Source organism: Siniperca chuatsi, linkage group LG20 (assembly GCF_020085105.1).
Source record: "Siniperca chuatsi isolate FFG_IHB_CAS linkage group LG20, ASM2008510v1, whole genome shotgun sequence".
NCBI lineage: Eukaryota > Metazoa > Chordata > Actinopteri > Centrarchiformes > Sinipercidae > Siniperca > Siniperca chuatsi.
In genome coordinates this window covers 5,495,018-5,511,577 of record NC_058061.1, presented here as the reverse complement: position 1 = coordinate 5,511,577, position 16,560 = coordinate 5,495,018, and the positions used below count along the sequence as shown (strand labels likewise).

The window sequence follows — 16,560 nt, the reverse complement described above, 5'->3', positions numbered from 1 at the left end:
CACATGCACATATGGGCACACACTCCCACAAATACATGCACACACTCAGACATAAAGACAATAAAAGAGCAGAATACACTCAGATGCAATTTCTTTACCTTAGCATGCATTATGACATACTGTATATCCTAATTAATACACATTTTTATTTATTGGGTATTAATATAGGGAGTCACAAATGAATTTGAGTTTATTTATGCACAAGTTAATATCAAATAAAGTAACAAAAAAATAACAATGAAAGGAGGGGAGGGGAAAAAAAACCCACATGGGATTATACATTGCTTCTACCTTTAATAATATAAAGCAGTAAAGTGGTAATGTTAAAGATGTATGCAGAATATGTAAGAAAGGAAGAAACAAAAAATACATAAAACTGGGGATGGCAATGTTGGTTGGTTGGTCCTGCCAGGCGGTCCACCTCCAGACTGAAATATCTCAACAACTATTGGATAGATCGTCATGAAACTTTGTACAGACATTCATGGTCTCCAGACAATGTATCCTAATTACTTTGGTGGTCCTCTGATTTTTCCTTTGGATTATCATGAAATTTGGTAAACTTCATGGCCCTCCTCAGGATGAATAACTTTAGTGATTGATTAACTTTTCATTTAGCGCCATCATATTGATATTTGTGCAAAAAGCCATCTCTGGGCTGACGTTCCAAGGCAGTAGAAAAGGGTAAAATTGCTTTCATCAGGTCAACTTTTTAATGTGTCCAATACTTTGGACACTTCATTACTTTATGAACAAATACCTGCAAAATTTATCAGCCTCAGCTGTACTTTGTGTTTAGTGCTAATTAGCGAATGTTAGCATGCTAACATGCTAAATTAAGATGATAAACATGGTAAACATTATACCTGCTCACCATGTTAGCATTGTCATTGTGAGCATGTTAGCATGCTGACTTTAGCATTTAGCTCAAAGCACCATTGTACCTAAGTACAGCCTCACAGAGCTGCTAGTGTTGGCTGTAAACTCTTTGTGTTTAAACATGTTCTGCAGGACTTTAAGGAAAATGAAATTTCAACCAAATGAGAAAAATATATAGCTGTTAGATAAAGATAAAGATATACTGTAAGATATTTTGAGAAGATGAAGATTAGATGATCTGAAAATAAGACATCAAGTGATCTTGAAGATTTCCCTTTGGAACTGCATCAGAAACACCATTTCATAGGAAGAGAGGGGGTGACATCTCAGCAAAGATCGTACACGGTGATGACTCAGAGAGGTCTAATATTTTGAAGTGAGAGGAGAATTAGCGAGGGGGGATGGAAAGGTTTATTTTTGGGAAGGACTTGATTCTGGCTTCTTTTTTTTTGTCATCTGCAGCCTCTTCTCCGCTCCTCCACTCTGCTCCCCCCATCGTATCTCTCTTTATCTTCCCCTCTACCTCCCTTCACTCCTCTCTCTTTCAATGCCTCCCTCCCTCCCTGCATCTCTGTCAGCTGGCAGAAGGCTGTATTGTTCTGCCACACTTCTGCTTCTGGGACTGGGGGGAACAAGCAGGGTACATTAACACACACACACACACACACACACACGCGCGTGCATGCACGCAGGTCCCTTGTGACCAGGCATTGTACCACTTTAATCCCCTGACACTTATTTAAGCCAAGATTCATATTTGAAGCCTACTCATTCTTGCTGCTGTACAGCCAGTGTGTCTATATCTCTTTGTTCCATAATACTGCCCATATAAATATTCAATCCTTACATGCCTTTTTGTTTTCTTTCCATCTTTTCTGTATGAATACACAGACACTTTATATAGTATGTAGAAGGTTGCATTAAGGCTTTAAGAAAGATAATGTTTGCAAGAAAAAAATTCCAAAAAATAGTTTGTTGTTTTGGGAAAAAGTATTTAAAATACCCAAGAATTTACTTGTGTAACAGTTCAGAAAACTTTTAGAAAAGACATTTTTTAATGAACGTCTCTTTTTTTGTCTTGTCCTTGTCAAGCTCAACATTTTGTGTCTTTATCGTCATTAAAAAGCAGTCATGCTTGTAATGCCCAGAAATTTGTTTCCAAATAACATTTTATGCAACACTGCAATTATGCAATCATACAATTCACAAGTATACCTTGTTATTGCTGCTACATACTGTAATTTATGCATTGATTAAACACATTTGAAGACTTACTGCATTCCTTAATCTCCCATGATAGTAAACTGAATATCTTTGGGTGTTGGACCAGTTTTTCTGAGCAACCGAACAAGAGATTTTTCTCACGTTTTCTAAACCAAATGATTTATTACTCGAGAGAATAAATGGGAGATTAATTGATAATGGAAATAATCATTAGTTGCAACCCTTTACTGTTTTTTCTTTTCCTCACTCTTGCATACCTCTTGTCCCCTGCTTTTACATTAATCCAATCCACTCTTCAGTCAGTCAATTAATCAATCACTTTGTCCCCAAAAGGCAATTGGTTGTGCAGCTTTGAAACGGAAATATGGGATAAAACACAAAGGATATAAATGAATGAATGAACTCTGCTTTCTTTAAAGCTGCATTCTTTTGTTTTTTGTTTTTCTTTGGCCACTTCAGGGCAGCACAACAAGTTTTAAACACAACATTGACATACATATTGGCTTCTTATAAAGTTGACATGGCAAATGTGTAAGCCAACATCGTTGGTGTTTCTGTTCATCTGATGAATGTCAAAGTCCAATATTCAATCTCCTTTTAGCTCTGTACAGAAACTGAGTTGAAATAGTAACATTGTTGGTTTTTCTTACTCATCACACAGTGACAAGCTAAAGGAATCCTTATTTCTGTCATCAGAAGAACGCAGAGTCATTTGTAAGATGATGTTGTAAGTTTTAAAAAGCCTAACACGTGAAGCATCCTCAAGCTGGAGCACCAGATGCCAACACTGACAATCTGACAGCACTCAGCAAAGATGACAAAGTCGGAAACGAGTAACCTAACTGCGCAGAGAGCGTTATGAATTATAGAATGAGTCCATCACAGAGCAGAGAAGAAACGACAGCTGGAGTGGAGAGAAGATAGAATAGAGAGCCAAGATGAAATCTGAAAGGAAAGGGATAAAAGAGGGTTAGAGGAAGAGAGAGGAGAGATTGGAAGTGGGGAGGACTGTGGAGATCGAAAAGAGATGGTGGATAGAAAGGAAAAGTCTATAGGCAGCATGTTTTATGTCACCCTCGCAGCACCAAGCTGTAATGTTCACTGGAATACAGCTGTAGAGGGGGTTGCTGGGCCAGAGGATTGGTGCAGAGCCTGTCAAGCATCGTGATTGGTGGATGAGGACGACTGGGGGCAGTAACACATAACACATCCCCAACATACTGCGAAAAAGAGATAGGAGAGAGAAGGATGAAATCAAATTAAAATGAAAGGGAACTGGGGGGAATACAGAGAGAGATGTGGAGTTAGATGAAGGAGAGCGATTGATGAAGTGGGAGAGCTGATTTGTGGCAGAAAAAGAGGAGGAAATAGGAGAGTGGGCAGAGAGAGACAGAGAAGATGAGGATGTTGTTAGTTATGCCTTTTATCCTCCCTTTCCTCCACTTCCCCGCAGCTCTCTTCTCTCCTCTTAAGTTGAAGATCGACACTAAGAACTGGGACAGTCCATTCATTTACAAGCACACACACACCCACACACTTGCATATCAGCAGATTTAGCCCATCTTCATTTCACTGAACACACAACTGTTTTTGTTTTCTCTTTTTTACAGCCAGATTAGTGTTTAGCACAGTGACATCACAATATGTTGAATTAATCTGACTGAAACGAGACGCCTCCTGGTTTACATCTTGCTGTTTTTACAGGTTGCTGTCATACGTAGCAGTCCCGCCAGGCTCTTGCAGAGTTTTGTTGTGAATGTTGTCGCCGAAATTAACTAAAATAAAAAATATATATATGTTTTTTGACATAAATTGTGGTAAGTGTTTAAAAATTACAAGTTCAAGGGAAGCAAATTGAAAATGATATGCAATAAAGTCTTGGATTATTATATATTATCCAAGATTAGGGTTTGGTTCTGAGAGCTTGTTCCATTTTGGATGCAGTTCCTGGTTGGCAAAAGAGAGTTTTTTGCATTCCTGTAACTTTGTCGGACTCATGATGGAAAGTTTTTAAAAAGAAAAGGATCACAATCGATGCAGCAGAACCAGAGATATCGTCTTTTTTTCCACGCATTCTTCTTCCTTAAGACGGTGTAGTCCCTCAAGGAAGTTCTTCTTCCTTGTCAAAACCTGCTGCCTACATTACCCACAATGCAACTCAAGCAGGAACAGTTGGGTCAGAGATTCGGGTGTGTTATGCTAGTAGCAGCTAATGTAGCCTCATGCCGCTAGCCTCACGCAGAGATGAGGAGCGGGCTACACAGGTCTGGTTAGATTTCTTTCTAACTCCACACCCCCAGATTTTGTTTTTCTCCAGCCCCAACTGATGCTGACTCAAGTGACATCATGTGAGGCAATTTATCAGGGGCACATTCAATCTGAAAACATTGGGCACCGTTTTGCTACGGTTTCCGGGTTGAACGTCATTTTTCCTCAAAACGATGTGCAACAGGCTTTGAGGTATGTTTTCTCTTGTTTGGTGGGCGTGTCAGAGGTGTTACCCAATCAGAAGCAACATGTATATAAACACCGCCGTATTAAAAAGGCACTGCAGTCCGCTTGTATACACAACAGGGTCTTCAATGAACCACCATTTCCATTTAAATACTGTAAACGTTTTGCTATGTTTTGTAGGGGCTGAACGCACCCCAGATTTCATGCAGCTCCCTCTGGAGCTACAAAAGGCCACCATTTTTTATTAACAAAAAGCAATAGAAAAACATACTGATAGGTAGCAGACTTCTCATTTTCAGCTGACTGTCAGACTAGATCGGCTGTAGCTAATTAACGTCAAGCCTGTAATGGTTGTAACAAATAATGTGGGGACTAATTACTTGAAATAATTTTTGCAGTGGCAAAATTGTAAATTCCTGGAGGAAGTTTAACCACCAAGGGACAATATTTGGCACGGGAGAGTTGCTGAGTGGTTTGTCACCTCATAGCCAGAAGGTCCTGGGTTTGAATCCACTGGTGGGCTGTGTGGAGTTGGAATGTTTTCCCTGTGCCTGTGTGGATTCCTTCGGGTGCTCCAGCTTCTCCCACAGTCCAAAGACATGCAGGTTTCGTGAATTTGTAAATCTTAACTTCCCCAGGTGTGAATGGATGTGTTACCCAGTTACAGGGCTGTGGTAGGCTCCAGCCCCTTCCGACCCTGCACAGGATATGTGAGTTTAGAAAATTGCCGGGTGAAAGAAAGGGATCGGGGAACACTGGCATATCATATGAGAAGAGAGAAAAATGGGGGACGGGATTTTTTGGTGTTCCAACCCTGTGTAGGCTCTCAGTGGGTGAGGTGTTGATCCATGGCACGGGTCCAGCACAAAGTCACGACATAGACAGGATGTGAGTCTGTGTGTGTTTGTGTGAGAGAGAAAAAATGAGTCTTCTCCATTGCTCTCTGCTGTATTCTCAGGGTGTAGCGGACATTTTGAAGGTGAGCAGCAGGGAGGAGACCTTCCTAGATCAGACAGACAGAAATAGACAGACAGGCAGGAGCTTGCACACTCTGGAATATCTTATACATCCATGTGTGTGGCAGAAGAGAGAGGGAAGACTAGCCTTGTCTTGTGATGTGTGAAGAGGGCGTTTACATTGAAAACAGATCAAAACTATTCAACCAACATCATCAATGACCGCTGTCATTAGCTGTCATACATACTGTCTACAGTTTCGTATAAAAAAAATACTAGAGCTACACCCGAATCATAATTTACCAAGTTTACAGAGTCTTTAGGCTGAATGTTAGACTTTAGGTGGGGTGGGGTTACAGTCTAGCCCACCTGCAGAGCAGCCGCTCAAACTCCCAAAACATTTTAAGCTGCAACTGTGAATCTGAATGTGTTTGTCTGTGTGTTTTCCCTGTTCCCCCTGCGACAGACTAACAACCTCTACAGGGCATAGATGCATTATAAAAACTGTATTCCGAGATAGCGCAATCTGTAGCATACGACACCCTCAGCCCTTAGACCCTCGATTTGGATGAGGGAAAAACTCCCCAAAAAACAAACCCTTTTAATGGGGGAAAAATGGAAGAAACCTCAAACTGACTGCTGTAGAGTCCAGGGTGATATTGGGGTGATGGGGTGTCTCTAATGTACTGTATTTAGTGTGACTTTCACAGTAGTCCCAACCGGTTGGCTGTACAGGATTGCAGTGGGCCACTATGTGACTACTTTTTGTTGAGAGGTTTTAAGGGTTTCTAAGTTTATTTATGTCCTGACCCACTAACATTGTGCAGAGATGTGCAGCAACCGAGACCACTCAGGAATCATGGAATATTTGGCGTGAGCCAAAAACATTGTCCTCATTTACACAATTCCCTATTCCCTCTCTCTATATGTGTCCATGTTTTTCTTTCGCGCTCTCTATAAAGCTTGCTACACTTCTTCATCTTTCACTTGCACTTCTGAGACTAAAGGGACAATACCATTAAAACAGTTTGTAACTACCAACTTTCAAGTTTTTACTGTACAAATGAGAAAAGAGCTGTCAAATAGAGACTATAGAAAGCCTCTGTTCCCCCAGCTCCTGTAGTTCCGCAATCTCTCATTAAGCATTTATTTTATCAGTTTTTCATTTCTGAAAAATAAAGCGTATTCCCCAGGTTTACCTTCCATATTCAAGGACATATTGGCTCCACTACAGCACTTCCTTTTAGAAGTTGAAACCTTCGTGATTTTAACAAAGTTAAACAATGATACATCTTTTTGCATACAAAAAAACTACAGCTCCCAAATTATCGGAATAATTACAAACACACTCTTTCATGGTCAATTTTACATGTCGTTAGTTGTAATCTCTGCTGTGTAAAAACATTTACGGCTTTTACTCCTCTCTGTCCTGCTGTTATTACAGACATTTCTGAACTAACCATGACCCCTCGACTCTTTTGTTGAGCCGTGATGTTTAACCCACGATGGTCTAGGGCTTATGGGAAATGGTGCTCGTTAAAGGCAGCGAAAAACAGAAATATTAAATAAACAAACGATATTATATTTTCTAAATTACCATGCTTATCTAACAACTCGACATACTGTTGAGAAAGGCTCTGTTCCAAGCCTGGATTTTTAGTTATTAGCGATGGTATAAATGTCAGTGGGATTTTAAATGAGGTTTTCCTACTTAATAGGACCTTGGAAGGTCTGGTTTCACTTCGGCGGCTCTCTATGCAAGTTATCCACAGCTGAGAAAAGAAGGCTAAATACAGAATGTAGGATTTTAATATGACAACCACAGCCCAGTGTGTGTAGCTGGTCGTGGCCATGAGGCCTGAGAGTCAGCAGAGAGAGGAAATAGCAATGCTGATGTAGTTCATACAACTAAAGTGCTCTATTGATTTTCTGAGCAATTCCTTAATTGCCTTTAGACTCTATGAGCTGTAAAGCTAAAGGCCACTGCTCATACAGTACTTCTATTCCTGTTATCTCTGTTTACTGTATTTCATCATTTCCTCATCAACTAATGTTGTGAAGACATTTATGATGCCCAGGTGAACTGACTTTTCTTCTGCCGCCACCATGTACTTTGGTGTATGACCAAATACCTGCAAAACTGACATTCCCATCAGCCTCAGCTGTACTTGCAAATATTAGCATGCTAACAGGCTAAACTAAGATGAAGAGCACTTTTTTTATACAGTCTGTGGATGAACATAATAAACATTATACCTGCTAAACATCATCCTAGCATTGTCATTGTTTGCATGTTAGCATACTGATGTTAGCATTTAGCTCAAAGCACTGCTGTGCCCAAGTACAGCCTCACAGAGCTGCTAGCGTGGCTGTACACTCTTAGTCTTGTTAAACTCTCAAATATCGATATCGCCTCAAAAATCCAGTATCAGTCAGGCTCTGGTATGGAATTTTTCTTGTTTAGGTTTATTTGTCTGTGTCATTACTCTGTTGCAAATGTCGTGAAGACAGGGCTTTGTGTATGCATGAAAGGGCAGTTTGGTTGTTCACATGCAACACACACTCACTGCACATCCCTGTTGGTGCACTGTGTGCTGTGTGTGCTTTTGGTCTTGGGCTGATGTTAATTTATTCATGACCAGCACTCTGTCTCTGTCAGAAGAGATTAACCAAGCAGTGGTAACAGTAGCCCATGCTTCCCTTCTTTCTTACTTGTTTTCCTTCCTTTTGGACCTCATTGTGTTTGTCTTTTGCAGTAGTGCAGTCAAACTGAACTGACTTGTTTTTGACACCCAGATCTGAACCCATGCAGGTTGAGTGTGCGCAAGACTGAGCCGACAGGATCGATGTCTGTCTTTAGGTATTTCTGTCTGATTCCCTGTTTCCCCTCTGGGCAGGCCAGTGTGTCTAACTTAACAGTCACCATACACACACACACACACACACACACACACACACACACATAGACATCAGCACAGTGTCTGTAATCCAGCAGCAGTTGCAGAGCAACGACATCTGCTGTCATCCAATGAGGAGAGAGCAGAGCAGATCTGCCAGCCAATTGCAAGGAGACCTAATGGGGGACAGACCCTGCAGCTGACAATGAGAAATAGTTGAAGGGAGGGCTTCCTGACACACAGTACATGTGTCTGATGTCTGGAGTTTGAACATCTTAAAAAGAGACTAAAAATATGGCCAAATTGTGATTCAGCACAAGACATACATGTGTATATGTATATGTGTGTGTGTGTGTGTTAAAGATCACAGATTTGGAGTCTCTCACATTCAACTGCCATGGAATGTGAAAACAGGGACAGAAAAGAGGAGTTGAAGAGTTTGTACGCCGTGTTTTTATCCTCCTCTCAAGTGCTGTGAGAATACTGAGACTGCAGTAGCCAAGTAGCCAATCAGATTGCAGCACTCAACAGCCAGTCAGAGGTAGGACAAAAACACACACACACACACACACACACACACACACACAGGTTGCCTTTATCTGCCCGTTCTCTGCCGATTTCATAATATATACAATAACAAATGATATGGGCCTTTTTCTAAGAGGGAATGCGCTCGTTCTTATGTAACCAGTTCTTGATACAATATTGATAACAGCATTGATTCTATATTTAAAATTAGTTCTGTGTACTTTTGTTTAAATCTCTTAACAACAACCTGCGACAGACAGTTCTTATTTACATTTAATGACAGTCATCATCACACTATACAAATGTTTTTCTCTCCTGCTGCAGTTGATGCGGTAGTAATACTACTGAGAGACCACTAGGGACTGATATAGGACCTGAAAATTAATGATCGCTGACCAGGCGAGCTGAGAGCTTCTGTGTGTGTGTGTGTGTGTGTGTGTTTGTTTTGTCCATCACACACAAACACATAGATTATAGTGCATATAGTTACAGAAAAGTTGAACTTATAACACGATTGGCTTTAGATTTAAGACTTTTTATCATTCCACACTAGAACCACAATGATTAGTCGATCAATAGAAAATAGCAACTATGTAGCAACTATTTTGATAATTGATTGGTTCAGTCATTTTTCAAGCAAAAATGTCAAAAATTCTTTGGTTCAGGCTTCTCAAATGTGATGATTTGCTGTTTTGCTTTGTCATATATGCTAGTAAATTGAATATCTCAAGGTTTAAGACTGTTAGTCAACCAAAATTAAAAGCAGCTGTTTCTTCCTGCATTTTCAGCCCAAAACCATCTACCTCGTTATTAAAATCCAGGGCTCTGACCAGATCGCTAGATACTTATAGCTAATTATGTACTCTGAGGTAACAGGAAGGTTACCTTCCTGATTACTTTTTGTGATTTGTACAGTTTAAGCCACAAAAACAACTTTTCCTGATGATCTCATCATGCTCATGATCCCCCGTGTGCTCTCTCATCTCATTTTCTAAATGTATTTGTATCATTTAAATCAATTTGTATCATTTATCCTTTTGCTAATAAAAAAAAAGGGCTCTCGCATCTCATGATGGAAAAACTAATGAATACAGCAATTATTCAGAACATGGAGTTGAATATTTTTGTTGATATTCTTCAACACTTCTGATATTTTCCGATACTAGTGCCAATCCAATCCAATTTGGTACCAAAACAATACTTTTTCTCGATACCTCACTTTGAGGAATATACTGTAAACATGTTTTTCTACAAAACCTTTTTTTTTTATTTGACAAAAGAAGCCAAACTTTTCAAATGTTAAATGTTTGAACACATTTAAATAAAATGTAAATGTTTATTTTAATTAGGAACAACACTAAGAATGTGACCAGACATTCAATGCCAGATTTCAGTGCTTGACAGTTTTTGGCTTGCTGTGCTATGGACATATTTTAGCTGGTATCAAAAACATATTGAAATGTAATACCCAACCCTACTCACGAACCAGCCGATTTCTAAAGAACCTACGCAACTATTCCAGTAACAATGTTGTCTCTAATGTTTGGTTGAAAGAGGACCCTCACTGGCATCTGTATCCAGAAGGCCCAGATGTGCCGTTGGTGCCAATCCCATCACATTCGTACTGTACAGGTTAATCCAAATGTCAGTGATTATAGTTCATCAGATGGTTCTATCCATTTCACAACATTCAATGAACCCAGGGCAATGCTGCAAATTTAGGAGCTTCAGTTGCCATGGCAACCCCTCTCTCTCGTATCCTGTCTCCCTCCCCTCACAGATGTCATAAAACACTAAAGACGGACCATTAAACTGGTGTGTGTGTCTGTGTGTGGGGTAGAGATGTGAATGTCTGTATCTCATGGTTAACTCTGATGCTGTGGAGCCTCCTTCCTACTTGCAATGACAAAAGAGACACATTCCTCTGCCTTTCTTTCAGAGCTAAACCACCTACCTGCCTAAAAGAGGTTAAACTATAATCATCATCGAGCCTACAGACCCAGGAAGGCAATACAAAAGAAAAATTGTGTTATTTTGAAAACTCTACTTAGTTTTGAGTGTGAAATAGAAGCAATGCTTCTATTTGATTCTATTTGGACATTGCTAATTCTGCTGGTTGTGATAGATCAGTTAAACAAGGCTGAGCGCAGTGACTTTTGGCATTACTGAAATTGATCCAGTTCCATTTTTATGCAGCAACCGGTCTGATCTTCATTATCATGGTTTTTAGGGAGTATTCAAGCCCTTTGAAAGCATTCCAGTGTACACCAGCTATACGGGGTGAAGATCCCCAGGTGTAGATCCCGTTAGGGTTAGCCCCAAAGCAACCTGCGTACCAGAATCCTCCAAAACACAGCCTGGCGCAGTTTGAAGCATGAGTATCTTGATCTTTGTCAGTGGTGGTGAATTTCTGTCCATTGTGAACAGTTAGAGAATCCCCTAATGGAAAAACCCCAGAAAACACTGGTTAATGGTAACTAATTTGGTCTAACACAGCCATAGAACGAAATACTGACAATGTTTACAATGAAGTTTTGCTCAAATCAAGGACATTTTAACATTTTAGATGGATTTTAAGTACATGTTAAAATATGGCCATAATTTGCTGAATGGGAAAAATGTCCCACCTGCTGCTCCCTTGGTGAAACTTCCCAGGTTTAGCTTGTATCCCTCTGTCTCTGGACCAACGGAGAAGGAAGAATACTGGGCATAAACCCTCTGGCCCTCAAAGTCTTCCATGTCCACCCTCAGCTCGTAGTTTTTGGCCTGGGTCAGAAGGTGCATTGTCTCCAGGCCTGAAAGATAAACAGTGAGGCAACTGTTATCATCTGAAAGTAACTGATATAATCCAAAGTAGACTAATGTCAGTGCTGGAGGGACCATGACCTGTTTAGGGACCCAAGTTTTTACAGGATTTTGCTTATGATCATAAGTGATATTGTGACTATTTGTTCAGTATTCTGAAAAAGCACCATTTTTAAAAGATTAAAATAAGTGTTTTTCTAGAATATTGAACACTTTTTCTGTTTTAAGAAAAATGGCCTCATTTTCATTTTTACTTGACACTAAAGTACAGTTAAGCTGAAACAATGAATCGATCATATGATTTGTCGATTCACAGAAAATTACTTTGATGATCAATTCATCGTTTAAGTCGTTTTTTCCAGCAAAAATGCCAAACATTCAATGGTTCCAGCTTCTCAATTGTGAGGATTTTCTGCTTTTCTGTATTTTATATAATTAAATACTGTATGTTTGGGTTTTGGACTGTCAGTCGAACAAAACAAGCAATTTGAAGACATCACCTTGGGCTTTAGAAAGTTGTGATTAGCATATTTCACATTTTACAGCGCAAATGTGTTTATTGATTAATTGAGAAACTAATCCACAGGTTAATCGATAATGAAAATAATAGTTAGTTGCAGCCCTAGACTTGTGACCTCGAATCTGTCAAACGATACAATAGTTATAATTGTATCTGTATGTATACCATGTCTGTAAACATTTATGAGCTGTTACATTTACAGTGTTTCTAATACTTTCAATCAGACAGATTGTCTGAGCTGAGATGCATAAAAATATTGAAAATTAATTTTACAAAGTTTTTTCCCCTGTGGTCAGTAAACAAAGAATTTCTGTCGTACCCAGCCAGTATTCTCCAGCAGCGCTGCCAAATCCAATTTTGTAGTGATCCCACTTCATGTAGAAGTTCACTGTGCCATCTTGTCTTCTCTGAATGACCTTGTTTTTAGATAGAAGTTCAACAAACAGGGTGAGACAAAAAAGGGAACTGTCACGGAAAGGCAAATTAAAGCCTTACTAATTAATAATTTTATATTAACAATGGATCAAATGTGTACAGTGAAAGGTGTCGCTCATAGTAACAAATCCACAGTGAGTTATAATGACTCTGTAGTTCCCCTTAGTTCTATGGAGCGTTTTAGTGTCTTTCAGCTCAAGTTCTGATAAACTGATTAGTTTAGTATAGTGAAGCATTTAGCAGCTAAAAAGCCAGATTTTTCCTCAGGAGTCGTTGGAGACCAAAACAGAACTAAAAGGAGAGTAAATATTGGACTTACATTTGTAAGGTGGTCAGAAACACGACTCGAAAAACTCACATAAATGCTAATGTTTCTCTGTGTCTACTGATTGTTAAAATAACTGTTATTAATGTTATTAATAACTGTTTACTAATACTTTTGCCAAATAATAAGTCCATGTCGTGTTTACAGCTTCTTCCGCTGCCTTACTAATTGCAGTTGTTGCTGCTAAGGGTGGCCCAACCAGTTATTAGGTTTAGGGGGCAATCACTATTTCACACAGGGCCATGTAGGTTTGGATTTTTTTCACACCACTGTATGTGGATGAGGTTTGGATAAAAAGTGGTGCACTTGGTTTGGTCCTTCAGTCCTCACCGTCCACTTTTCTGTAGAATCGTCATCCTTGTTCATGTCACAGTAAACCTGCACAGGAGAGGTGGGGCCTGCTGGGTAGATGGTGTACACTCCGTCCAGGCCTGAGCCAGCTCTGTAGATGTCACTACAGTCAATGGGTAGAGGGGACTGATAAGCTGCCACTGGCAGCAGCACTGCTAGCATAACTCTGAGCTGTAGTAAAGAGAAAAAACAAGATATTTCTGTCAAAAATAAGGTTCGTAAACAAAAATGCATATACAACACCTGCATTATTTCACTGTCACCTTTAGCTTAATACATTTTCATATCAAGACAAGTAAGCCTGTGTTAGTCCGCTTTAAATAGCATTTGTTTGAATGTTCTTACTGAAAGGTTGTTCTGCAGCTGATTTCATGAATGCATGAGTGTTAAGTCGCTAAACGCAGTAGTGAATGTATCTTTATGTATCATGTCCTACTAGCAAGATTGACAGACATTAAGTGATTAGATGGGTATTCAGTGTCAAGCTCAAGGAGACTTTAACAGGACAAGCGGTTGTTGCCGGCATTGACCCTGTTATCTGTTACAGTCACGAGTCAGGCTGTGGTGCCGCTGTATTTGATAGTCCAGTGTTCATACTTGGTGTTCAGGTGGCGATGAATAGATCTGTCCTTTTCCTATTTTTAGACTTTCTGGTAATAAGTGATCATGTCCTGTAGTAGACTTACTCACACTATGTTAAAAGGATTACTACCTTACCACTTTGTCCTTTCTCATTTCAAAGAAGAAAGTGGCAGGAATGCAATTTGATGATCTTTGAGTGATTATAAAATCCCTTCTAACACTGTCTGAAAGTAGTTTTAAATGAGGAATTTTGCAGATTTTACACATAAAAGTCCCTTTACTGGTATTGGAGTGTAGCGTAGCATATGCAAAAACAGTTATAAAAAGTCTTCCATGGCTCAAGAGGGAGCTTTGCAAAGTCTGAGAAATGCTCAAATGATGTCCTGTGAGTAAATTTCTGTCGGAATTAGAGGCTACAATCTGCGGTGGTGGGAAGAGGAGGGCATCACTAGCCAAGCAGCTCCGATTGAGGCTAACAACTAACCTGTGGAGGGCTCTTTTGAGAAGCTGGTGAGACAGGAAAACATGGCTTACTTATCTGTTAATAGTTGTCACAAACTAAATTTAACATCCACTAAAAAGCAAAATATGACGATGATTGAAAAATGTATTTTCTTGATAACAGTAATGCATTTTCACTGCAGCATAGTGAGCAATAACCATACAACTACAATAGGGCTTCGACTAACAATTATTATCATTATCGATTAATCTATAAATTTTCTTTCAACTAATCGTTTAATCTATAAAATGTCAGAAAATAGTGAAAAATGCAGAACACACATTCCCAGAATCCCAAGGTCGCGTCGTCAAATGTCCTACTTTGTCTGACCAAACGTCCAAAACCAAAAAGTATTCAAGGGGAAAAGCAGCAAATCATCAGGAGAATGTCATACAAGTCGATGCAATTGTGACAGAGTCAAAGGGAAGAAAATGTGTGTGAAATGTTTGGACAAACAATGTATCATCTGATCCCACAAATGATGCCAGAATGTGAATTCTTTGCTTTATACTAAATGGCATTTAACAGAAAGCATTGCCCCCCCTCAAAGTATTCAGAAAAGCAGCAAATCATCACTTTTGAGAAGCTGGATCCAGAGAGTGTTGCTTGAATAAGGACAAACTATCGGCAGAATTGTTGCCTATTTAATCTGCTGTTGATCAATCAGTCAATTAATCGATGAACTGTTTCAGCTCTAAACTATATCTGGGTAAAAAATACATGTAATGCAAAAGTATTGTTTCAGTTCTTATTACTGTTATTATCTCAGTTATGAACAATTTCCACAAGGAGAAGCTCCTCTCCATGCACTTCTAAATAAGCTTTGCATTTATAGTTTTGAAGAAGTTGCACTTACAGTTTTTTAAACAAGGTTTAGGTCTTGAAATGTTTTCACTAAACATGTAAAATGCGTAATATTAAAACCTCTTGAGTAAAGTTGGTCAGTAAAGTATACTTTATGAGGTATGAATTATTGTATAATGAGAGACTTTTTTTGGCCAAGAGAATCAGACTGTAAATTGGTCCTTTTGGCGCTGAAAGTCAGAGTGGTTTCTCCCCAAACCTACACATAAACACAAAAACACAGACCTCTGTTCAAGCGCATACAATGTACCATTGGCTCCCATGTTGTTAAATTACATACCATCATTCTTTTATCAACTTGAGTGAATTGCAAAGAAAAGGCAGTGTGTGGTTATTCTGAAAAGAAAGCAAATATATTTTTAGCATTAACAGTTTCTATAAAGTTCATCAAAATAAGAGCAGATTAAAGTTTGAATTAAAGTTTGATGGGACCAAGTATGAACTTACCGGTAAGAAAAGCGTTCACACCAAGATGTGTTTCAGACATAAGCTGATCCTTTTATATTAGTTCACCTCTGCTGGTTGCAACACCCAGTACTTTCCCTGTGTTTTCCCTCATGCAATAAGTAACATAGTGTTGATTTTCTCCCTGTTTTTTCTCTCTCTTTATCTCTCTCTCAACAGTCAGCGTTAGCACATCAAACATACAGCAACTATTATAGTAGTATTTCTAAACAGTCCGTCTTTTTGTTTGTTATTATGTCATTTTAAAATAACCTCTTTTCATGGAAAATCCAAGTACGTCAAATGTGACAAAGTTTTAATAGACTCATATGTAGGTTCAGTTAAGTTTTTCTTTTTTAAGATGAATTTTTTTTGTGGCTTTTTTTGGCTTTATTTGATAGGATAGCTGAAGAAAGACAGGAAATGTGGGAGAGAGAGAGAGAGGGGATGACATGCAGCAAAGGGCCACGGGTTGGATTCGAACCCATGGGACTTTTCCATTGGATTTTGGATTATTGTAGAAAATAAGCTCTGTGGCAAGCAAACGTTTATGACACTTTTATTCAGCAAGATAATCTTCACAAATCTACACCTCTTTTATAATTTTTGAAACGTAAATGCAATCACCAGAAGTAAAAAGCTAACGTTAAACTATAAATGAACTACACCACGGTCGCATGACTACAGCGTCACCACCACTAAGCTTCCGACTTGTAATTTGATTTTTCGCTGTTGGGCGTGATGAAGTTTAATGTCCCCAACAACCTCTGTAGTCTCATTTAGCCACTTGTTAG

At 39.2% G+C, this 16,560-nt stretch overlaps 2 protein-coding genes across 46 annotated transcripts in view; one reads left to right on the top strand and one right to left on the bottom strand.

The window, feature by feature from the left end:
• Positions 1-16,560, top strand: part of LOC122867843 (ankyrin-3-like) — a 167,595-nt gene that overhangs the window by 53,224 nt on the left and 97,811 nt on the right. The window lies entirely within an intron of this gene.
• LOC122867847 (microfibril-associated glycoprotein 4-like) lies at positions 10,261-15,867 on the bottom strand. Of its 3 annotated transcripts, none has more exons than XM_044179190.1 (6): positions 15,770-15,867; positions 15,603-15,658; positions 13,354-13,545; positions 12,583-12,679; positions 11,566-11,733; positions 10,261-11,377 (listed from the first exon to the last, which is right to left on the bottom strand). In XM_044179190.1, exons 2-6 carry the CDS (start codon positions 15,606-15,608, stop codon positions 11,127-11,129), a joined length of 714 nt encoding a protein of 237 aa, XP_044035125.1. In that variant the 5' UTR covers positions 15,609-15,658; positions 15,770-15,867; the 3' UTR covers positions 10,261-11,126. The 3 variants fall into 3 exon arrangements, with proteins under 3 accessions (XP_044035125.1, XP_044035126.1, XP_044035127.1); XM_044179191.1 differs by lacking the exon at positions 15,770-15,867 and adding an exon at positions 14,441-14,463 and having other exon boundaries at positions 15,603-15,664; XM_044179192.1 differs by having other exon boundaries at positions 13,354-15,658; positions 15,770-15,791.

Excerpts from the sequence above, each read along its gene's own strand:
- LOC122867847 (XM_044179192.1), bottom strand. The coding sequence starts at position 13,623 with ATGCAGGTGTTGTATATGCATTTTTGTTTACGAACCTTATTTTTGACA. Across the intron at positions 12,680-13,353 it reads ATTCTACAGAAAAGTGGACG|GTCATTCAGAGAAGACAAGA; the intron begins GTGAGGACTGAA and ends TCTAAAAACAAG. Across the intron at positions 11,734-12,582 it reads TGCTGGAGAATACTGGCTGG|GCCTGGAGACAATGCACCTT; the intron begins GTACGACAGAAA and ends TTTATCTTTCAG.